This window comes from Mytilus trossulus, chromosome 1 (assembly GCF_036588685.1).
Source record: "Mytilus trossulus isolate FHL-02 chromosome 1, PNRI_Mtr1.1.1.hap1, whole genome shotgun sequence".
Lineage (NCBI taxonomy): Eukaryota > Metazoa > Mollusca > Bivalvia > Mytilida > Mytilidae > Mytilus > Mytilus trossulus.
Genome location: NC_086373.1, coordinates 87,472,675 through 87,498,577, shown reverse-complemented (window position 1 = coordinate 87,498,577; position 25,903 = coordinate 87,472,675). Strand labels below are relative to the sequence as shown.

Genomic DNA, 25,903 nt, shown 5'->3' with positions numbered 1-25,903 from the left:
TTTGAGGAAATCTGCTCAGATATCACAAACAATCTTTAATGACAAATTGCCAAGGCTAAAGTTCTAAAGAGCCTCAATTTATCTGAACATATATTCATTAAATGACTGAATCTCCTTTATTTTATCTCTATTAGCAGCAAAATTAAATATAATCTGTTTTCATTTTGTGTTTTAAAAATAACATAAGTTTTCTCTCTACCAAATTCCTGGATTTACAGGATCCATTATACAATTGAATTTAAAAACTATTAAATACTGCTGCCAACTATCACCTCTATAGCCCAAAAACTTTAATTTATACAATATATACCATCTAAAGCACATATTTTACATGATATATTCCACTGACATTATAACTAAAAATAAAATACAAATAAGATACAAACGTAACGATGTCAGTATTTTATAGTCTGAATTTTTGATGATGATTGAACATTTGGTGTTTTCAGAATTGCAGATGACAAACAGTTACTTTAATCTGCTGTTGATCTAGAAATCAACTACAGGAAAGCTTAATCTTAAACTGAAACTATAATTTCTTCCTCTAAAGATCATTTGTTACTTTTGAAAGGATCCAATGAAAAATCTATATGAAGGGGGTCTCATTGAGGGGTTCCAATCGCGGATCCCGCTTACTGTTTTGTCAGATTCCTGTATCCTGCTTACACTATGCACATAAGAAATTCTCATTTTTTTGTCATTTCCCAGGTCTTGCAAGACCTCATTTCTCGTTTTCATGCCACAATAATTTGACTTTCACGTGTCACGCTTATAAAATAATTGTCAGTCCCGCGTCACGCTTAGACCCCAATGAGACCCACTATGAAATTAAGTCTTTTTCCGAAGAGTTCTGGTAATTTGGCTAACAAAATGCAATTTAGAATAGATTTCTTCCTGAACTCTGATTTTAGAGATAAGATCACAATTAAAAGCTTCAAACAAACCTTACATTATAATATATATGTATATCATGTCCCATACTACACTAAACAAGTATAAATAAACTGTCAAGTAGATATTGACAGATTCTATAGTTCAAATAGACATGAATTTATATTTAGAGATTGCAATTGTATGTTACAATAAAACAATTGAAAAAATCCCAATAAAGTCGAAAAAGTTAAAAAAAGAAACTAGAGGCTCCAAGGAGCATACATCAGTCAGCTGGTCTGAGCTGGTATTTATGCATGATATTTACTTACCGGTATGTACATGTTCAAATCAGAAAAAACAAGTCTATGTTTAACGATAAAAAAAGTTCCTAACTGGACAAGCTTACTAGCCAAAAATATAAACTGTTTGACCCTTAGACATGTTAGAAGAAAAATTCATATATCCAAAAGTTCTGGAATACATTAGAAAGATATACCCACAGGCCAATTCCTGCCATACTTAATTGATAGATGGTGCAGCTGGGGTTCTGTTAACCCACTCTTTTTAAAATTCAGATTTTGAAAATGTATACCTTTTCTTCTATTGCGTAGGTAAAAATATTACCTTTTCCCATATTGTTTGGGTTTCATGTTAAAAGTGGAATACAAATTTGTCAAATATAGAAAAAAAATTGGATAAAAACACAGCCAGATTGAGAAACATCAACAAAGATGATAGACAAAAAAAAGTTATGGGAAATGTATTGACCTTATCATATATTTCTGAGAGTTTCCCCCCCTATTCACATATTTCCAAGCTTGAAAAGGTGAACTTTTCCAGCAGCACATCCTATCACCTTGTATGTAGGGAGTTGCCACTATGAGATTAACTCACATCTTTAAAAAAACAAAAACAAAACAAAAGCAAGACTTCCTAATTGTAAAAAATATTAATACTTTAATCTAGAGGTAAAAGGTAAAATGTCAGACATGAATATTAAGTATAATGAAAGAAGATGTGGTATGATTGTCAATGAGACAACTCTCCACAAGAGACCAAAATGACACAGAAATTGACAACTATAGGTCATAAAGGTATGCTTCACAATATTTTATGGTGATAGATCAATTGTAATTAATCTTGTGTACACCAAAAGGTAACACCATATGGATTTACTTGTTTATATATCAAAACAGGATAATCTGAAAACAAGACAAAAAGGTTGAACAACAAATTAAGGTCTTCTTTCATTTAAGCTGACACAATTATTGATGTCAGAGTATAATATTTCAGATAAAGTTCCAATCATGCAAGGGCTGTATAGTCAGTCAAGGTCATTTAAAAACTTCCATCATCAGATATTGTATACATAAAAATTTGTCAATAATTTTACAGTGAAAGTTTTTTCCATAGAAAATAAAAATAAACAAACAGAGAACAGTATTGATAATCAATGACATATACACACCAGATGTGTTCGACAGAATGCAAATACATCAATACAAACAATAATAACAATCATATATTATCTGTAAATGAAGATGGAGTGATCTTGAATAAAAATATTGTATTTATAAAATCATAAGTGATGGTTTTTGATTAGATCAAATATCTGCACAATTAACTAAATATGATAGTGTTTAATATGAAGAACTTAATAAATTATATAAAAAAAAAGTTATGAGTACTGGATCTAACAAAATGTGACCTGATGAAATGACCAAGAACATAGTTTAAAATATGAAGTTTGTTAAAAATGATTGTTGTAGTTGTTTATAGTAGACCTGGCAAAATTTAGACAAATAAAGAATTATAGACTAAGATCTACAACAAGAAAGGGCAATAAAAATGAGGTCATATGATGGTCCCATAGACATATACAAGGCCAGCTGAAGGACGCCTCCTGGTGCGGGAATTTCTTGTTGCATTGAAGACCTGTTGGTGACCTTCTGCTTTTGTCTGCTCTATGGTGGGGATGTTGTATCTTTGGCACATTCCCCATTTCCATTCTCAATTTTTCAAGTACAAAATGTATAACACAAGCAAAAATGTTAATTTAGAAATAACGAATGTGCATTTACTTGTTTAAATATTGAACAATTTACCCATAATTTTACAAATTTACTGATAAATTTATGTGATTTCTGGAAATCCAGCATTATAATAATGATATCAGAATTTTAAAACTTGAAATTAATATGGGTTGCTTGTAATTTACTTTATATTTTTCACAATTATCATACATCTTGAAAATTTGTGAATTTACATTATCTTTTCAGATGTTGACATATACCAATACACTTTTCTCACAAATTACACAATATATTATTAACAAATGCACAACCTAATTGCAAAAACAATATTAATATATATGAACATACAACTCTGTCATTCCATCATAAATTATACATTTTTACTCCTATCAAAGCTAATAATACTGTTGAGAAGGTCACAATTTTCATAATTTAATAAATTACTCTCTTGATTTCACATATAGCTAGTTATCTATAGATATAGAAATTATTTTCGATGTAAAATTAAACAGTGATGACCAATTTGTTTGATTGATTGCAGCTTGCCCTACATTTAGTGGCACAGTTATGTTGAAATTAAACTATTTATAAAGAACAGACAATTTGTGTAATACTTGGGCTGAGTTGGCGCCAACATTAAGGACTCGTTGGGAACTTGAGACACCAGGAGTCGATTTCACAAAAAAACTTACGAATAAGATTTATCTAAAGTATACTGAATTGTCCATGACTTACGACCAATCTTAGTCGTAAATTTCTTTGTGAAATTGACTCCAGAGTACCGTACATATATAGAACTTCAAAGCACTTAAAACTGGATCCATTATAACTTTGAAACAGAAATTTTTATGTTTTCTTTATGGACCCACTCTGATATCGCATGTTCCCAGCAATATCTGAATACCAATTATAATTAAATGTCAATAAACTTTGAAAGTACAAACAGAGTCCAATGACACGTTGAAAGTAAGGTCAAAGTTTAATGACACTTGTCAAGTATGTATAATTTCATTATAGATTACTCTTTAACCAAATATTGTAAATAGATACCTGATCTTAAAAACTAAAATTAAATAAATAAAGTTTGAAAATGAAAGACCAACATATACTTCTTATATATATATATATTAACAAGCACAACCAATGAAATGTCATGCATATTTACTAGACATGGTAAAATAATTTGCAAGGACCTAGTACTGAAAACTTAACATGAAGCATGAAAAGAGGTCAAGACTATGTTATCTTGGTCAGACTGTCATATCTATTCAATTTACGACAAATAAATGTGTTGGCTTAGTCACTTGTTTTGCAGTTACTAATGAACAGATAACTGAACCCAACTAAATCAAAAATGAAAATGAACTAGTACATTTGTACATTGTATATATGGTAGGTGATGACAACATTTTTTTTAAAACAAAAAGTGAGTGAGAGTAAATCAATTCAGTAGTTGTTGCTTGGTTCAAATGTAGAAAAAAGAAAGAAAGAGAAATAAATCATTGAAAAATTGCAAAATGATGAAAATTATTACACTGGTAAGCTACAAAAACAAGAGATAGCACCAATTTTTTGCAAAACAATTATAATATGCATAAATTGTACAACTGCAGCTATTGCACAACACATAAGGCATTTACACACTTTCTTGTATTTTTTTCTGCTGACTTTGAAGATAATCAGCGTACAGGATTCTTGCCTGATGAAGTACTTTGTGGACATCATGTTTTCGTACCATTTTGTCGAACAACATTGCCATCTCATCATATTCTAAATGGTTCTGTATAACTACATCACGGTGTTGTAGAAGAAGCGTGAGACAAATGAACATTAGGAATGGATTCCCACTACCAAACTCTTCAGGGGGAGGTAACTCTAATAGATTATCGTTCATTATTACCTCGATTGAAGACAGAGCTGAGTTCATACCAGAGTCATCTTGCAGTGAATCACTGAAACCATTTTTGGAATGATAATTTTCACTACCTTTTGAAGAAACACTATTTGACCTGTTGTCTGCAACAAGCTTTGAATTAGAAATTTTTGAGACTGCATCAGACTGCTTTTTCAATGGTGATACCATAATTCTCTTTTTAACATTGTCAAAGAATGATCCTTTAGTTGGAGGAGGCGTTGGTTTGGGTGCCTCAGGTTCCTCACTAGATTCTAGAGAAATATAAAACTGACTTTGTCCATGTCCACTATCATTCTCACAATTACTATCCTGACTGTTGTTATGTTCATCACACTCCTCAGTTTCATTGTTTACTTCAACTTTTGAGTCTTCGTCATCAAACTCATTGTTTCTTTGTAGATTAAAATCTTCAGAAATTTCATGGTCATCACAAAAATTACTTTGACCATTTTTTGTTTCCAAAGATTTTTCACCAACCATAGAATGAACAGTATTCTCTACTGAATTGTTTTCATCTTCCTCATCTACAGTTTCAACTGTAGAATAGGTTCTCTCTATATCCATGCTTTTATACCCATGAAGAGGACAGGTTTCTTTGAGAGAATTGTCAATAGAAGAAGACTTGAGTATGATAGATTTTGTCATTAGTTCATCATTAACAGAAGGATAGTCTTGAGACAGCATTTTGTCCTCTAATGGTGAGTTGTCGTCTGCTGACAAATTATTATTTACACTGGTACCAACACTGATCTGACTAGCATTAGGTATGTCCTTAACTTTAGAAGAATGAATATGAATACGCCTTGCCAATAACTGTGCATAAATGTTTTGTTTTGATGTAAATGAGGGAGAAGTTGGAGGCATTGACAGAAAATCTGGTCGATAATCTGGATCAGCTAGTGCGAGTTCAAGATCTGGAGGACTTGGTGGTAATGTGCTCCACATTACTTCTAACATATACATGGAATCATCAAATGGGAATTCTCTTTTACATTCTAAAAGTAACCAGCGGTAACAGAAAAACATGTCTGAAGCATTCACATTTTTAAGATATTCATAAAACACAGGGTCATGAATTCTTATCAAATCTTGAAGGTGCTGGAATTTGGTTTCAATAGCATTGCCATTAAACAAGAAATTTGTCCGTAATCTGTTCATCAATGCACAGAAACATATATAAGCTTGGGCTTCATCTTTTTGTATGACAAGAAGAGGTGAAGCCACATCGCTCATTCCTTGACAATATGATACCTCAGGATGCGTCACAGCATAAGTTACTAAAACGTGAAATAAAGTGATCAGATTTTTGTTGTCATCACTTCCTGAATAAAACTTATGAGTCCTGTCAGTTCTTAAAACATCTTTCTTTACCATTGTTGCTACATGTTTTATTTCCTCCGATAATGAACCATTTTTGAAATGCTCTTTCCAATGATCTCGTAATTTGTAGTATTCATTTTCCTTAGTTTTCATGTAATCAAATCTCTCTTTACCAGAAAGTCCAGCAGGAAAAATGTTTAAAAGATGTCTCCACACAACCCTTCTTAAAGAGGCTTCGATTCCTCCTTGATAAATACTCAGTCTCAGTTCTTCAGGTTTTACCATATGCCCTGATGAATCTAAATAATTTCTGAATTCCAAATCTGTTACGGGAGACTTGCTTGGTTTGTACTTAGATTCTTCCTCACCTTTAAAACCTGAAAAATATCAATTGAAGGTAAAAGCTATATCCCAAAATAACAGTTATAATATCTAACAGCAATTTTAGGGCCTAGCATACAATAGAAGGAAAATACTTTTCTGGTCCATTTGTCTGTTATTTTTTGGGAGTACTTCCACTGTATATGGTCCAAAAATTCATCAGACATATCACATGATACATCACCAACCTGGTATAAATCAAGCTGGTAAACGGTAAGGATAATGAAGGCTACCTATATGTCTTTGCTTACAAATTATCAAGCAAATTAAAAAATACCCTTAGGGTTAAATCACTTAGGTGCAGGCTCACCATTTGATTGCCAGGTGGTGATCATATACATTGTATACCTACATACATATACATATGAACAATTTGCCTTTGAAATCAGCAAAAGATATAATTTACAGCTCCTTGTCTATTTTATATATTTATTGTATCCTTCTCTTCTTACAATCTGTGGTGTGTCTATAGATAGATTGACCAGGTCTAATGCCAAAATGGTCCAAGAAAATCCCTTGGACTTTTACAGTCGATTGCATTGAGTTTGTAGGTAAATGTAATATCTTTGGTTAGCTTTATAGCTTGCTTGCTAACTGAACCTTGAAGTCATTATTAGGTAAGGTATACTACCCTCCTTTCAGAGAAGCCTAGTCCTACTGACAGAGATCGGTTATTTGTCTAAATATTCTACTCTTAGAGGAAGGTAGTTTACCTAACATAATAATGACTTTACGGCTCACCTAGCAAGCAAGCTGACCAAAAATATTACCTTTGCCTATACACTCAATGCAATCGGCTATAATGTTGAAAATTATAGTACTTTATTTTTTCTAATTGTGATAATGCTTTCCAAGTGTGATGTAACTGATCATGGCAATGTGTTTGTATTTGACTAACAAGCTTCAGGTTACAAATGAACATTACATAGAGAAAAACAAATCAAGTTCATCTTCTTCCAAACTTCACAATGAAGAGATGATAATGAAAATCCAATGTTAAATCTACACAAATGCACTATCTATATAAAAATCATAAAATAATAACATGTACCTACCCATTACTTTCTGCATTGACCTAGAAACAGTTTTACCCACTTGACTGGTCAAAGTGCCAAGAAGAGAACCGCCATCTAGATAGCCGTGTGCCCTTTGTTGTGGAAAATCAACAGGTCCTATTATATCCCAGTCATCTAAACCTGTATAACAATGAGCATTGTATTATACATGTATATTGTAGCAATAGACCACTTTCGAGTTCATCCGTCACCGGAAAAAACTCAGCAATTTTACGTGCCTTTATGACGTCATTTACCAGATAGAGGGGGACACCTGTATTCCTGCACTACTAACGTTCATCAAGCGTCTTAGTGGTCGTCATTGTGCAGGATAAACTAGAAATAATTGTTGTTCTGTAGGTACTTAATGACAATCCCCTAATGACAAAAGTGCCGATTGTCAATTTTGAAAATTCATTTTGCCGAATAATTCGTATAATATAGAATTATAGTTTTCCAACCTGTCGCTTAACATTGGAATGGAAGTGTCTACGCCCCTAAACGCACAAATGACGTTCACTAAAACCAGAGTTTTTGACGGAAATGCATCGAACTTGAAAGTTGTCTATTAAAATCTGCATTTGTTTCTAGCTTACCCATGTATTCAAAACATTTCTTTTTCCTTTAGTTAAATACACAGTTCAGCTGTTTGTTTCTGAACATAAATTGTTAAGATTTGATTTGATTTTTGGTGTTTTAACACCCCTTTTAGGCACCATATTTGGGCTTTTTTGTTGCGACCAGTTTTTAATGGTTGAGGAAGCCGGAGTACCTGGAAAAAAAACATGACCTTTGATAGGAAAACTGACAATCCTAGTCAATTAACATAAGAGTTGAGTGCACCTGCACGAGCAGGGTTCAAACTCACAACCTCAGTGTTGACTAGCTAGAGATTACAGTAGTAACTACTTAGACCACATGGCCACCAAGGTCCTATATTGTTAAGAACATTCAAAGATATTTCTTTAGAGAATTACAATTCATGTACACAAATTATCAAAAAAACAGTTTGGGCTTATTCGCCGATAAAGGAGGAACTTTGGAGCTATTTGATAAGTTCCGTTAGGCATTTATGGCCAGGGTCTTTTAGTCTCTGCGTTCTGTTTTTTTAAAGTTCATTGCTGATATGTTCTTCCATTTTTTAGCCAATTCTCTGAATGTAGCTATCTGACTGTTTAATAAGTTCTGTTTGTAATTTTGACGTGTTTGTTAGTTCCTTTATAGACTTATTTGACAAAGAGGAACTTTGTGACTAGTTGATACGTTCCGTTTGACTTTTGTGGCTAGTATTTTTTTTCCCCTTTGAAAACTTTCAAAGATTATATGTTACGCTTTTACTTTTCATCAATTCTCCAAATGGAACTTTGTGACTTTTAGGCTAGATTGTTTGTTCCGGTTTTGACGAATTTGGCCAAAAGGTACTTTCTAACTGGTTAATATGTTCCGTTGGAACTTTTCAACTAGTCAGTTTGTTCCGGTGGAACTTTTAAACCAGAGGCAGGAACAAAGTAACTAGTTGATAAGTTCCTCCAGAACTTTTCGGCTAGTTAGTTCTTTCCGCCCAGAACTTTCCAACATCGGAACAAAAGAGCATTTACACACACGCCTAATTTGCTCATCATGATTAAAATTATGTTGAAAATCTTGTTTTCGTAAAACAACAACTATGACCTATAGTTGATAACCTTCTAACATGTCTAATGATTTGGTCTATGGTGGAGAGTTGTCTCTTTGCCAATCATATCACATATTCTTCTTTTTATATCACATAAACTCAACATTTTCATTATCCATTTTGCAATGGATAGGAAGTCAAGGTCAGATGAACCATGCCAGATGGACATACAAATGTATGTACACCAACTATAGTTGACCTATTACATATACATGTGTAACATTGTGGCAGCTTTCTCAGTAACAGACATAGCCACAAACAAAACGTTGAATGAAAATGAGATCAAGGTCAATGTGTCAATTAGACCTTGCTATAGTCATATACACATTACAGACATTACCTATTCAAAGTATAGATGACATTTGCTTATAGTATCTGAGGAACAGTAAATTTAACATTGAATGATAGAACCACAAAATTAGTTCAAGGTCAGATGTCTTGCCAGATGCACTTTACTATTGTTCAAAATCACATATCCATATGTACAGTAAACAGCCTCAAATTTCAAATTTTAATGCCATCAAATTGAATACTTAAGAGGAATATATTTCTTATGTCTGGCTTACATGGACATTTGTTACAAGAGGGACAATAAAAATAAAATTGTGTTTCAAATACCATAAATAAAGTATTGTTAACAGCACTAACCATCATCAAAAGGTTTGAGGTCCACTTTAATCTGGAGACAAGGGTCAGAGGCACTCTGGAAGGCAGCATCCATATCCCAATCAGATAACATACTCAGGTAGATCTCTTGTCCTTCATCATCTCTAGCCAGGTAACTCAAGGTAAAGTCCCTAAAAAACATAAACAGTCGATACAGTATTATTCATGAGAGAACTACATTGTAATATAAAATGAAGGTCTTAATTCATTCAAGGCAGGAGGCAGGGTAAAGGATGCAATCACATCCATGCATTGAATAAATGTTTAATCAAATGAATGATTTTCTGAAGATCCTCTCCTCTTATTCAGGATTTTTGGCCACACCCTTTACAAAATAAAATAATGAAGGATACAACATAGTCTATTTCAAACAAACTTATCGAAAGAACTTAGAACAGTAAAGTGACATTGATACTGGTTATCATTATCCTTGATCCTTAAATAGATAAACAATAAAAAATTCTACCTACAATGTAACACACCACTTGAAATTAAAATAAATTGGAAATTTGTCTATGAGACACAGATGATGCCCCGGCTAGCATATAATATTATAAACAGACATAACTCGAGAACTGTAAAAGCAACACTACACAAATTTGTCCTTGATTTGAATTTTGTGGTAATAAGCATTGTGTGTACATGCATGTTTCATAACATTCAGTTGAGACAAACTTAACCAAATATTCACCAATTTTGAATTTGTAAAAGGACATAACCCAAAAAATAGACACCACCAAAATTCAAACTTGACCTGAGTTTTTTTTGGTGATAATAAGCGCTGGTTATGAGTTTCATAACATTTGGTTGAGGCAAACTAAAGTGAGAGAACAGCAAATATTGGTACAACATATTATTAGGAGCTTTGTCTGTAGCACATGGGGAAAATATCATCATATCATTTCAAATGTAAGCGGATTTAAAAAGTACAATTTCTGAATTGATACAGGCTGTTTAAAAGCTACATTTGTATGTTAAATATAACTTGTATTTACCCTTTTAGGCTGAATGCACTAGCTACGATGTGTTGTAACATCTCAAATGATGTGATCTGAGGATCCAGAGAAAACTTCTTACATTCTGGCTGCATGAACCCATCATGTTTCTGAAAAGATTAAAACATGTACATGTATCAATAAAACTTTTAAGTAAGGTAGATATTATTAATATCTTATAGTTAATGTAAGCTGAATAAAACCTTAACTACATTGATCGTTGATTAGAACAAAAAGATTTTGTGTCTGATTAAGGTTTGATTCTGTCCTTATTTTTGGACAGCCATTAATAGTCAGACACTTCATTAGACCAACACATATACGCACTCCAACAGTTGAACAAAAGTAAATATTTTTGATAAAATAAGTTTGCTCTCAATGATAATAGAAATAAATATACATGTATTTCGATAAAAAATCCAATGATCCATAATGTTAAGCAATGTTTGCTAATATCTTTCTTATGCACATTCTAATATTTGAAATGTTTTACCTTGTAATTTTGGGGCATTTAAAAGCCGACTATGCTTTATGGGCTTTGCTCATTGTTGAAGGCCATACAGTGACCTATAGTTGTTTATTTCTGTGTCATTTTGGTCTCCTGTGGACAGTTGTCTCATTAGCAATCATACCACATCTTATTTTTTACATGTATGTATGCAAACCCATTAAAAAGGTTCTTTTCAATATTTGAAACTCCTATTAATTAATAACCATGTATTACCAATTTATGTGTTCCTCGTTCACATATTACATTGTACCTTACTAAACAACACTTCAATTACTTTCTATAAACCTAGCAATAATCAGATTACGGTCAGGGTTCTTAGCAGGTAAATATGGCCATTATTTGCCCTTAAATACATTGTGTAAGTCATGCATGTTTAAAAAATTTATTTATGCCACCTTAACAACAAAATATAATCTGAATAACACTCTGATTTTATGAACTTCAAACTAAAATCTTTGTTTAATACTACATTGTATAAAAAGTGTATGTATCTTGAACAGTTTAAATTTTTCCATTCCATTAAGTCAAAATGTAAGTTTTAGTATCTTTCAGATTTTTATTCTATGAGTGAAAGAAATTGGACCAATCTACACAAGTGATCTATGTGTACTTAACAAACTAATCAAAATGTACTCTTATACCTATAGTTGTTTCTGAAAAGTAAATTATACTAATAACTTTAATAAATTTCTCTCTACATCCTTCCTCCTTTACAAATAATAATTTTAAATGATTATTCCTGTTTCTACATATGCAAATTTGTACAATTACTAGGTACTTAAAATAATAGAAAATGTTTAAAACAGTTATTAACTCTGCACTCTAAATGCAAGACAATTATGTGTGTCTAAATCTAATCAGTTTAATCTGTTTATCAACTGTCTAGTTTCCATGTTCAAATTTACACAGTATATGGAAAATAAATATCATAGTGAAATTTTGAAGGTCACACAATTGCATCATTTTTGAGACTTGAAATAAGCAAATAAGCAGATAATTTTTCACAGCGTAATGATAGTACACTTCTATTTCAATTTTTAAAGATTGATAGACACTTAAATTCATACAAATAGTTTTTTTCTGATATTTTAACCCCCCCCCCCCCCCCACCAAACAGACACAACAAAACACAAGGAAAGGATACTTATAAGAAGGAAATCTAAAATCTAAGCAGAAAGACAGACAACACCTACCATCCAATAGAAAAATTTAAATCGACAAAACAAAAGTTCACAAAAAGTATGCCTTTTATCTCATATGTCTAAATTCAATATTTACAGGTCAGGTACACATAATTGAAAAATATATATGGTGTTCAAAATTCCATTTATTTCACATGTATGTAGATATAGATGTAGACAGAAACCATTTCTTGGTGATCGAATATTATAAAACAAAAAATGAAGAAATAATAAAAATTTCTGTGAAAATTGTGATTTTGTTCACATTTTTTCAGGAAATAAATAATGCCTATATTAGCTATAAAGAATAATGATGATAAGTTATAATGTGAGTTCATTATTTTGTTGTTTGCGCTTCAAATGTACATATACATCTTCTGTCTTTTTAAAAGACACATACATGTATGATGACAAGTGGTTGACAGTAGAAAAAGAATCATTCTGATGTAATGTACATGCACACATTATATTATATGTAAACAAACATTCTGCAAAATACTTTTTTGCTTGAAAACTGTACAAAATGTACACTAAAAATGTCAAATTTAGCTCATAGGTTAGACCAGCATCTCCCATTCTACAAATAACTCTTAAAAGTATGTAGGAGTTACCTCAAGGAAGAGGCATCACCTGCAGTTTCTAGTAATAATACAATCTAAAATCAAGTCCTAAAAAATACTTGGCCTAGTAGCATTTGTTATTATCAAATAACATACCTTGTCAGCTTCTAATAGTACTGAACAAAATTTCCTCTGTTTATAAGAGTCCTTTATAGTCAACAAAAACATTGTTTTAGACTTCAATCCACTGCTAGTTATATGTGTTGGTTAAATTTTTCTACCCAGTTTAATTATGCAATGAATCAGATTTAATTTTCATTTCTAAAATAAAATTGGATAATTACTTCTTTTATATTATCCCCACTTGAACTTCCAACTTTGTTATGTTATACAAAATTTTATTTTAGAAATCCCCTTTAACCAACATGACCAATGACATCATGAATTTTCCCTACATTTCTTCACTACTATGATCCCAATTAATGTTTTCATAGCTCCCTAACCAATGCAATCAGGGACCTTGATGAAATCAGAGATTAAGTATACTTTTAACTTATATAATCTTGTTGATCAGCTATTATTTTGTTGTTAGTCCCTAGTAAACATAATTGAGATAAGCTTCAAGGTCTTCGACTTAAAGGTTATTAGCATATCCATTGTATGATAATGGGTTAATGCACTTGAAATATAAACTGACAAAAAAGATGACAATTCAGCATTTTGACATTTGTCATAAATATATGTTATCATATAATAACCTTACTTTAATTTCAAATTACTACATACATGTACAATTTTTTTTTTAAAAAAGGTAATCTGCCCATACTTTTATATAAGAAACTGGAAAAGATAAAAAAAAAAAAAAAAAATCTTTTCCCTTTCCTTCATCTTGTTCATTGATTTTGAACGATTTTTAGTCGAGACATGAACCAGCTATAGTTAATCAACCTAATGCAAGCGATGCAAAATTTTTAAAACAATAAATACCAAAACCAAATTGTGTGGGGAAAAAAATCTTTCAGTGTTCAAATAGTCTTTTATACTACAGTAACATTTGCAATATATGTACATATATTAGATACAGCAAACAGTTATTTACATATTACCGCAAAATAGACAAATTTACTTCCAATTCTTTGGAAATCATTTTTAACTTAGTTTACATGAAAATCATGAGATACAGTTGTATAACATTATGGTATTTTTTCAAATTGAATGTATTATGGTTTGTTGTTACATATTAGGAGGAGGAAGTATCATATATACCCACCATTATTTGCCCAGTATATTGCCAGAAAAGTAAAATTATCCAAGCCTTTCAAAATTATGGATTTTATGAACTATATTCAAGGATTATCAAGCCCTAATTCAAACATGTGAGACAAATACTATCAAGATAAATTTTTATATCAGACAGACTTATGTTCTCGGGAGAAAATTTCAGGGGCTAAATTTTAGGCTCTCCCTGGACACCATATTTGTATGCCCCAATTTGTATGGTCTTAAGGAAACGATGATATTCTGTATGAAGGAGGAGATAAAAATGGCTGACCCATGTTAAGAGAGACCCATATATCTTGCAGGTAAAAGACACCTTTGTAGAAGAGCAGGCTAATGCCGCTACAAGGCAGCACTCGCATCCGCAAAGTAGAAAGGGATTAATATAAGTTGCTTTAACTTGTTTCCCAATCCACTATAAATAAATATGTTTAAACTAAATATATATATCTAAAGGATGTTAAGTGCTAGATTTTCAAATTCAAGAGGCCAAAAAAGTATCCTCATCTAAGTTTTGTAGGGGAATTCTGTTTATGCTGTGATGCATGGTCCAATGCATGGATCCAATTTTAAACTATAATTAAATTGTACATTCTCTGGAGAGAATAAGAACAAAGTGTATCATCTTACTTTACAAAATGTAGATTCTTTTAGGGATACAGACTAGGTATATGTATCTGTCTTTGCATTTGTTTTTATTAACTATGCAGTAATAATGTAATTTCGTTAAGTAATGTATATCACGTCACTGCACCAATACTGGTAAAAGTATGTCTTCTAAATAATGTGTTTGCAAACATTCTGTGACCCTAAATTACCTATTGAGATAGGGAGATGGACACATATTCATAAAAGTAGACAATCTTGTAAATTGTGCAACTCAAAAGATCTTGAGATGAGTTTCATTATATTATGAAGAAAAAATTAAAGAGATGTCAGTATAAGCACACACATACAATGTACATAAAATTGAGAATGGAAATGGGGAATGTATCAAAAAGACAACAACATGACCTTAGAAAAAACAACAGCAGAAGGTCACCAATAGGTCTTCAATGTAACGAGAAATTCTTATGCATACATGTATGTATATCGTCAAAGTATAGCAATGTTTAAGAAGTTAAAATTAAAAAAAAAATCAAAATTGAGAAAGCTGTTTATTTTCATAAATTCCATCTATTAATTTTTCTGTGAGTGCCCGCCTGGCTTAATACTATCAGTATAAGTGTAAATAGTGTACATATTTTTCTCTGTGTATTCATGTCTGTATATATATTGATGTCATGTACATGTAGTGTCTGTATACATGTACCAATATAATAATTGCAAGATTTAACAGATTAAAGATATACTACATGAACCCAATATCTATTTCAATTTATAAATAAAAAATACAAAAACAATCCAAGAATAAATATATTATATGAAACCAAACATAATACACGGAAATTGCTACCTGAATCTCAATAAAAACATTCCTTTGCTAACATAGTTTTGAAATGTTTTCATGTATAAATAATTTGTATATAAAAACAACTATTTGTATAGAATGAAGTCCATATTACTATCTAAATCTTGTGCAAAAGAACTGCCTAACAACAACAAAAACAGTTCCAGGTGTATGTTTGTGAATCCTTTGGGCAATACGAACATACATTATTTGTTGTTGGTGTTATATTTCACATTGTGTGATACTAGATACTTCTACCTCTGAGTAACAACTATTATCAGGCTGACTTTTTTCAATTATGATTTTGTGCAATTGATCTTTTAAAAAAAGTTGCTGAGGGCATACATTTACTGGGATTCAGATGATATGCATATGATAGTGCACTGTGCAGCATCAGCTTGCAAAATTGTTAGGACTGTGGGTAAGGGCTAAGGAACAATTTCAATTCAATACCTTTATTTTCACTCGAATGACCTCTCTACGTTCTGTAATTCCATAAAACCCTGACATATTGACAAGTAACTATCACGTCAGTGTTGTCATCTGTTCGAACAGTAGCTCCAGCTGATTAACGTCACCCATCAGATACCGGAAGTCACAAAAATTATTCCAGGTTGACATTGAGTTTTCCTGGAAAGGGTAAATCTGTATTTATAGTGTAAAATATAGACCAAAAAAATAATTTAGAAAAACATCAATAAACTATATATACCAAATTAATAAGTGTAAAAAATATCAACAGTATATTTCACTTAAATATGCATGATAGGACAATAAGTTACCTATTTGCTGGCCTGTATTCCCTACTACCTAAATGAAATAATCCAATAGACTGGTTCAAAATATTTGTAGGGTACCAGGTGAATTAAATAGAGAGGGTCTATTCGGGTGAACCGAGGTTTACAGAAATTCTAATGGTAAATATAAACTGCCACATCGCGGTCATATATTTCTTCTAAATCATAATACTTTTAATCTCAACAAATCATGCCAATATCCTCAACAGTAATGAAAGCTGAATAAGTAAACAATTATTTTTGTAATCCGTAATGATAGGCCTACTGTATATGCTCTCCATAACAAGAAATACTTTTTAAACTATGGAAACCATAATTTGCTTTAGCCAGTTTTAAAAAAGTTTAAATTTGGGACAGTTGATTTAAGAATATATAACACGAATAATAAGACAATAGAATATTCACGATAGAAATCATTGAGCACATAAAAGTAAATTTGATCCGCTCATACACAACTAAGACAATATGTCACAGGTACTAAATGAGATTTGAAAAGAAAATATATCTACTATATACGCGAACATGGATGAATGTGCTTTTCAATCGACAGGGTTATATTAAAGGAAGGACGACTCACTGAAATCGAACACTAGATATATACTCGTCAGAGGCAGTGCAATCCGCGCCAACTTATACTGTTTTAGAGGCTGAGAAATCTCAGCTTCGACCATCGGCCAACGAGAGAGCTGCCTCGCTCTCCCTTTCCACTATGACAATACTTAAAAATAAACCCACACTAATCTTGTAACGTGGAATTATCTGAAATGGAGTATTCAATTTGTAGGTACAAATTAACTGAGGGCATGTTTTTTTTATTCAAACAAACACAGGAACAGGTCAAGCTTACGGAAAAAGTAATTCAAATGTTTGGTTAGTAAACATTCATGACTAACTCACACACAAAATAAAATTTCCAACCATGCACTCAAAATTTCTCCATAACAAATAAGATAATCACATAAATATGACGTAATTAATAAAATTTGCGCATTGTCTTGGATGAAACAACTAGATCTACAGAACACATATTATTTAGATCTAGAAGACACTTTCATGGGACAAGGGAACTAACCAGCATATGTAAACTTTAAAAACTGATATCATGAATATTGTTGATAAAAAAAACAACGTAATCACAGGACCGTCATGAGGGACCACTTATGACAAACTTATCACTCACAATGTACTAACTTTGCACTTGATGATTCATCGTCTATATCTAAAAGCAATGACAGAAGCCCACAATGTCCTTCAGCGGCCGGCATGCATTTGCCAACCTAACAACACAAAATGAGACTTTGATATTATTTAAAATAGGCTCCGATACTTGAAAACGTTATACTACTGATCTTTTTCTGTTTTGAATTTTTTCCATTATACAAATTAAAAGGAGATGAGGCTATGATTAACCTTTGCAAAAAAAGCTGAGGAAAATAATGAAATCATGGAGTAAACTTGAGTGGTCATTTCAATTCGGCAGATGGTTATGACTTCGAGCGGACTTGATCTCACTTCCATATAGTCCTAACAACCCGTGAGAAGTTTTCATATTAAGTAAACTGTTATATATACTGGAACTTTAATGAGATAATCAAAGTTGTAAATATATCCTTGACATCTATATATATATATATATATATATATATAAATAAATAAGGAGACGTACGCAACATTGCCTCTACGACAACCATCCACTGACGTTCAGTCAAATGAAGTGGACCATATAAGCAATGTGAAGCAACCGCACGGCCTTCAACAATGAGATGTACTATTCTGTAATTCCTTTTATCGAAAAAAACTAGAAATTCATTTAACTTTCTACAAAACGTACCCTCAAATAGCTCATGAATCGTCATTAATCACAGATTATTGCAAAACTCAGTAAAGATCCTTCAAAATTCAATTTATTGATCAATATAAGAAAACTAACTGTCCCCGTTGATGATATATTTGCTTTAGATTATCAACAACTCCTCAATTATACTTGAGTTATCAACCCAAAGATACTTACATAAAGCTAAACTTACAGAAATATTTTTTTTCTTTTCCAGATTTGGATATTTCAGTTAATCTCCGAATGACATATGACAAATAAAAAAAAATGTACAACGAAGGAGAAGATTTCTTGTTCTCTATCATTGTAAATAATTTTCATGTAATTAAGACGGTGGTGAATCTTTGATCCCTTCTTCTAACTAGCTGTCTTTTCCCCCAACTCAATTGCATGTCTTTGTCTGTATGATGTTTCATATTCCAATTTTACTAAATTCTTTCATAAGAGAAATTCGTATAACAAACGGGATATCGTAACCTATATTAAATTAAGATTGTTAACTAAGTCCATCAATTCAAAAACGTCCATCTAAATCCATCGATCCTTTGAACAAATCTATTTTAAAGGTCATCGACTTTACACTGTATCAAAACCTTTAAACAGTGACTTTATCTTTCGGTAACTGCCAGTACTTTTAGATATGTACTTTGTGTCTTTTGTTCGTTATGTTAGTTGTTTTGTGACCTGTTTCAATAGGATTATAACTGTATAGATACCAGAATAGTGACGTCGTCTGAAATCTTACAAGTGACCTGTTTGATTGTCTAATTACATGTATGACATTTTGACTGCACGCGTATTCACGTTGCGGGTGATTCATGCACAGCAGATGACGTTTATCTTGCTTTGCGATTTCATTAAGTCTTATCTTATATATCTATGTGTAAATTCTAATTGGATTTACGAGATTTTAGCGCAACTTAATCAACTGCTCTCCCTTCTTCATTTTAGGCGTTTGCTGCATGTCTATCTATGCGTATGCCTATTTATGCGTTCCTTCTAATGAAAACAATCGCCTTATCGGATGGCACAATGTCGCAGATTCTATATTTGTTATTAAGAACGAAGTTCAAAAGCATTGATTTCCAATAGGCTGCATTTTTATAAATTATGCCTTAATTGCACAATATACGTTCGGGCACACATTTTTATATGATTCAATTTATATGTTCTCCAATATTTGTTCGTCTCTTCCTTAATTTATGTATGTAAATAGAAATATATATAAACATGTACATGTATATTGAATTGATATTAAAAAAAATAAAACTCACTATGTCACCAGGAGCAACACTGATAAAAACCATAACAAATAATTACATGCTGGTCTTTATTAAGACACTTTAAAATATGTAACAGTAACATAAATATTTACACATCCAATTAAAGAAAAGTAGTAGTGAAATAGGCCCTAACTCTTATTATTCCCTTTCATCGTCTTTCTATTTAGTCTTTAATTGCCCTCTCTTTAAACTTTTAACTAAAGAAATAAATCTTTTTAATGTTGATAACCTCTGTCCCTTCTTCATTTTAGGCTTAAGCTGCCTATCTATGAGTTTCCTATTGAAAAGTTGCCTCATCGGATGGCGTAATCTCGTGGTATTTCTTTGTGTTATTTGTTTGACCCCAAGACCAGATTTGGTCGCACCACTTTGTCTTAACTGGTGGAGTTCAAGAACATCTTTATCCGCTGAATGCAGACTTTTGTGATTAATTTTCTCTATATTCATCTGCCTTAAATTTTTCTTGTCTGTGTCGAGTTGCTTGTCACTTTGGTGTTTTCTTCCATCTTGTTTCAGCCTTCAAATAAAAAAAAAAAATACTTTAAAAAAAAGTATTATATTTTATAGTTATAGTGTAAATACATTACCGGGTATAACTTAAGGAATATTACAGTTTTCCAAATTCATTACGATAATAATTAAAGAGACAAAGTACTTAAAAAGTGTTATCTCTAAAACAAAAAACTTCGAAAAAAACGAGCAGTGGTTGGTGGATATCAAACATCAACCTTTTACACATTGTCAGCATGAGCATATTAACTAGAAAATCAGAAAAGCCTGTGTCTATCACCCATGTTTCTGAGATTTGTTTAGGTAAAAATTGACATACGACGGACTGCAGATGACATACACCAAAGTACTAATGGAAAGAGCTCACATTGGCCTACAAAAAGCAGTCCGACGAAGCAGTTTGGATGATAAGATGCTTAACCAAAGAAGAACAATAACCATTCTTCAGTCAATAATGGATATAAGATACTATTGAAGGTTACCGTACAACTTTTCCACGCTTCCACCAATTGTCATTCCCTGCATTCCAGCTGTTATCCCAGGAATTCCCATCATTCCAGCTGTTATCCCACGAATTCCCATCATTCCAATCATTGTTCCAAGAGTTATCGCTGTTCTGGTTAGTGTTCCATGAGTTACCATTACTCCAGTTATTGTCCCATGTATTTCCGCTATTTACATCACTATCCCACGAGTTTCCATTATCCCAATTATTGTCCCATGAATTATCATTATTCCAATTATTGTCCCATGTATTTTCGCTATTTCCATTACTGTCCCACGAGTTTCCATTATCCCAATTATTGTCCCATGTATTTCCGCTATTTCCATTACTGTCCCACGAGTCTCCATTATCCCAATTATTGTCCCATGAATTATCATTATTCCAATTATTGTCCCATGTATTTTCGCTATTTCCATTACTGTCCCACGAGTTTCCATTATCCCAATTATTGTCCCATGTATTTCCGCTATTTCCATTACTGTCCCACGAGTCTCCATTATCCCAATTATTGTCCCATGAGTTATCATTATTCCAGTTATTGTCCCATGTATTTCCGCTATTTACATTACTGTCCCACGAGTTTGCATTATCCATATTATTGTCCAATGAATTATCATTATTCCCGTTATTGTCCCATGTATTTCCGCTATTTCCATTACTGTTCCACGAGTTTCCTCCATTCCAGTTATTTTCCCAAGAATCCCAACTATTCCAATTATTATTACCACTGTTGTCATTATTGTCCCATGATTGTCCATCATCCCACCAATTTTCATTGTTGCCATTATTGTCCCATGAATTTCCACTGTTGCCATTATTGTCCCACGAACTTCCACTGTTCCCATTATTGTCCCATGATTGTCCATTATCCCACCAATTATCACTGACTTTATTGTCCCACGAATTTCCACCTGTGTTCCCACCATTATCGTTCCACCAATTATCATTATTGTTGCTACTAGTACCACTACCACCAATGGCACCATTGCTGTTATTATCCCACCAGTTTACATTGTTACCTCCAGTTTCTCCACCATTGCTGTTATTATCCCACCAATTATCATTATTGTTGCTACTAGTACCACTACCACCATTGCTGTTATTATCCCACCAGTTTACATTGTTACCTCCAGTTTCTCCACCATTACTGTTATTGTCCCATACATTTCCGCCGTTATTAGATCCTACATATATATTACCAATAAACTCACATTTATACTGTTAATCTATCTTTGTACATTTTAAACCTTTATGGTTTAATTTATTTTTAGTAATATCCTTTTTGCGTGGCTCGGTATTTATACATCCCGTCATTATTTAACATTACCATTTTATTTTTCTTAGATCCTACATATATATTTCCAACAAAACACGCATTTATACTGTTGATCTATCTTTGTACATTTTAAACCTTTATGGTTTAATTCATTTTTAGTAATATCCTTTTTGCCTGGCCCGGTATTTATACATCCCGCCATTATTACATTACTACTGCCATTTTATTTTTCTTTGTTCCCATAATTTTTATGGCGATTAGGATTATAAATAAAGAAATGCCTGCACATACCAAGTCAGCAATCTGACAATTGGTTTCTATCCATTAGATGTATTTGAGTCTTTGACTCTGCCATATGATAAGGAATTGCCTCTTTAAAATTTCCCTGGAGTTCATTTTTTTTTTTTTTTTTTGCTATTTAGTAAAAATAAAACCCGGTAAAGTATTTATTTTCATATATCGAAATAAACGTTTTTCACAATCAAGTATGTTTTCATAATCGGGGTTTTTACATTCAAAGCATATACTATGATGGTATGTAGTGGCAGAGGGTATTATTTTGTTAGCTTTACGCAAAGTACCTCTATGTGTCAGCATTTGAGTACATTTCACGTTAATTTAACAGCTTAAAAAACGCTCACATTCAGAAGAATTGTTATGTTTAGATAGAAGTCAAAATATAATTGTAAAAAAAAGACAATTCCTGTTGTCTCAAAAAGTAAACATGAGTACTGCGATATATGTAATCTAATATATTTCCTTCAAAAATCAAACATTTGTTTGTGTATCTTTGATAGTTTCCGTTTACATATATTAAATAATGTATATGCTCCCCTCGAAATGCCTTTTTGTTAATGGTGTTGTCGACGTTTATATGTTTGTGATTTTTCAACTGTGTTTTGTCGTTAACATATTTTTAAGAAAGGTATGAAACCTTGCAGGAGAGATGGGTTAATATAAAATGGAACAAACTAAAAATGCAGGAGAAATTGTGTGTTTTTTTCTTTTTGAGTAAGAATATAACGATTGGCAATTCATTTTAATGCCGACAAAATAGTACATACCCGAACATAAACCATCGTTACATTGTTCTCCTGGTGCACATTTAGAACAAGCACGCCCTCTGATGTACGGATCTCCATTACGAAATTTACCATTATCATTGAAGTTACCACTAGAAAAAAGATTCAATTTATATTTACTTACTCAAACTTGGTTTTGAAGATTGCGATTAAAATGAAACCGACATGTTTCAACGCTTGTAAAATGTTTGCCAAATATAAATAGCACAATATGAATTCCTTATGAATGCCTTATTTTTGCATTAAAAAAATATGTTGTCTTGTCATTTTTTTAACGTTTTTTTTTGTTTGTTCAAAAGGTTTGTTTTTTCTCTACAAAAACTTTTATGTGAACCCGATTTTTTTATAAATTTTCTTTAATCTGTAACTGGTGTCAATGAACAAGAAAACCAACGGCAAGATGTATAATAAAACAATTGCCAAAAACCAACTATGACAGCCACTGAATTACAGGATACTTACTTAGGTCTACTATTATTTGTCTGTTTGTCTTTTTCATTTTAAGCCATGGCGTTGTCAGTTTATTTTCGATCTATGAGTTTGACTGTCCTTCTATATCTTTCGTCCCTCTCTAAGGACAGACACATCAAAAAGAATGAGGCTGATAGAACATGTACGGGAGCACTCAACCTTCTTAAACCTGGGACATTATCGTAGCACAACATGTGAAAGAAGAAAATTTTGAAATCAGTTGAAAATAATTAGCTCAATAGATTATCTATCTTGCTGTACACAAGCTCGTCAGTAAAGATATTCCAGAATGAATTTTTGAGCACACCAATGACAGCACGGTAAGTTAATGCTTTATGTTAGTGTTTCTTTGGGAAATTTATATACAATACACCACCTTAGTGTTTCTTTATCCCTTGTTTACAACACACAAAATTTGAACAACTTACGGTGGATTGTAAAAACAGGAAAGATACAGAAACTTTTCTCGGAACTGACCATTTGCTGGACAAGTATATATACCACATCCAACTTCGATGCTCTTTGCCCACACAAGCTGCGAATCAATGAAAAACAAATTGTTATATACAAAAATGTATTTATAAAATGTCTGCTTCCTTGTACTCTACATCTTTGTGTCTTCATAATAAATCTTTCCGTTTTTATCATCTTCCATTAGACGTTTAATAATTCGTTTGTTATAGTATCCTTCAAAACATTATGTTCGATTTTCAAACTGTCGGGTAAACTTTAAAAAGGTTCCCAATCGAAAAACGTATGTAAAGTTCAAAGAAACAAGCAGCATATTTATGTCAATACCATAATCGTAGCTGCAACAGAGCAAGATAAGAAATTTAGACAACCAAAGCTCTATCATTTGCCACAAATATTGCTTTTTATATAACATTGTATGAAAAAAATATATATTTATGTAGTCGACTAAACAAAATTTCAATAGCTTATGTTATCAGTAAATGCGCATGAACTTTAAATAAAACTTCTGACTTGAATGAAACTTGACAATTAAAGTACATATTTACACTTCTCGAGTACAACATTTACACACATATTTATACCTCTCAAGTGCACATCTTGTGTTTAATATCAATGCTTGAATATATTTTGTAACTATGCAATACATGAAAGATATATGAGATCCCTGATTTCTTATTCACAATGACACAAGAGAAAACTAGAGACTGGAATTACCAACAGAATCATACAAAACATTTAAACAATTCAATAATGTTTGTTTGTGTTTTTATTTCCGAAAATAACATTATTTTGGACTTTGTGTCTACCTGTGTATAATGCCCTGTTGGCGTCGTAAATCCTGTGGACCAATTCCACAACGTATATTCATCGTACCAAGCCTTTATTCCCCTCTCAATCAAATCCCGTTCTTGTCCTTTATCTCGAATTGTATGAAAATACAAATTTTCGCCGTATCCTGTTTTTCCATTATGTCCTACAGTACATGTCTTGGCCCAGTTCAGTGCAACATTGGCAATTGAATTACTCCAAACCTGAACGGATGATTAAAACAAATATTACAGTCATTTATTATATGTGTTAACAAACTTGAATGCATAGTTTTTGCATAATGCATTTTTGTATATTTATCATCACACATGATGTTTGATTTGATATGATTTTATTTGTTTTTTTCTTTTCCTTTCAACTACTGGTATTTTTTTACCTCCTTTCATCCACTGGCATTGTTTACCTCCTTTTAACCTTTCTCATTGATTGTTTAATATGAATAAGATTATAGCTTTTTTCGTTTTAATTGTTTCAGTTTGTCATACTGGTTTATTTTAAAGCTGTCAAACGGTATAGATTATGAAAAAAAAATTGATAACTTTTAAATGCTGTGCAATACCGTGAGTAACTTTGATATCCAAATAATTATCTCATTCGCAATCATACCATCTCTTCTATTGTATGTGTTATATCTGAATTACCATTTTCTCTATATTAGCAGCTCCTTTCTTTGCCTCCATCCTTCTAAATTTGTTATGTTCTTGTACCATATAATTATCGTATTGACCACAATATACAAGGTCTACCATATACAACACAAATAACAACCGTGGTAAACTCATGGCAAGGTCTAGAAAATAGTTTGAAATATAAACTGATGATAATAGATACAAGAATTAAAAATCAGGTTTTAAGTTATGAGTCGATATCTATTTGACTAACAATCTACCTGAAGGAGAAGGCGTAAATGTCACCAGTGTCCTCTGGACATATTCATTCTTATTTAAAAA

General features: G+C 32.1%; 2 protein-coding genes across 2 annotated transcripts; both read right to left on the bottom strand.

The window, feature by feature from the left end:
- Window positions 1-481: 481 nt before the first annotated feature.
- LOC134688278 (TBC1 domain family member 25-like) lies at window positions 482-16,518 on the bottom strand. The gene is made up of 5 exons (XM_063548831.1): window positions 16,347-16,518; window positions 10,914-11,023; window positions 9,901-10,049; window positions 7,578-7,718; window positions 482-6,518 (listed from the first exon to the last, which is right to left on the bottom strand). Exons 1-5 carry the CDS (start codon window positions 16,401-16,403, stop codon window positions 4,543-4,545), a joined length of 2,433 nt encoding a protein of 810 aa, XP_063404901.1. The 5' UTR covers window positions 16,404-16,518; the 3' UTR covers window positions 482-4,542.
- Window positions 16,519-19,907: 3,389 nt separating this feature from the next.
- Window positions 19,908-25,633, bottom strand: LOC134701778 (bifunctional endo-1,4-beta-xylanase XylA-like). The gene is made up of 6 exons (XM_063562934.1): window positions 25,595-25,633; window positions 24,932-25,156; window positions 24,080-24,186; window positions 23,163-23,272; window positions 20,800-22,006; window positions 19,908-20,324 (listed from the first exon to the last, which is right to left on the bottom strand). Exons 1-6 carry the CDS (start codon window positions 25,631-25,633, stop codon window positions 19,967-19,969), a joined length of 2,046 nt encoding a protein of 681 aa, XP_063419004.1. The 3' UTR covers window positions 19,908-19,966.
- Between the last annotated feature and the right edge of the window lie 270 nt (window positions 25,634-25,903).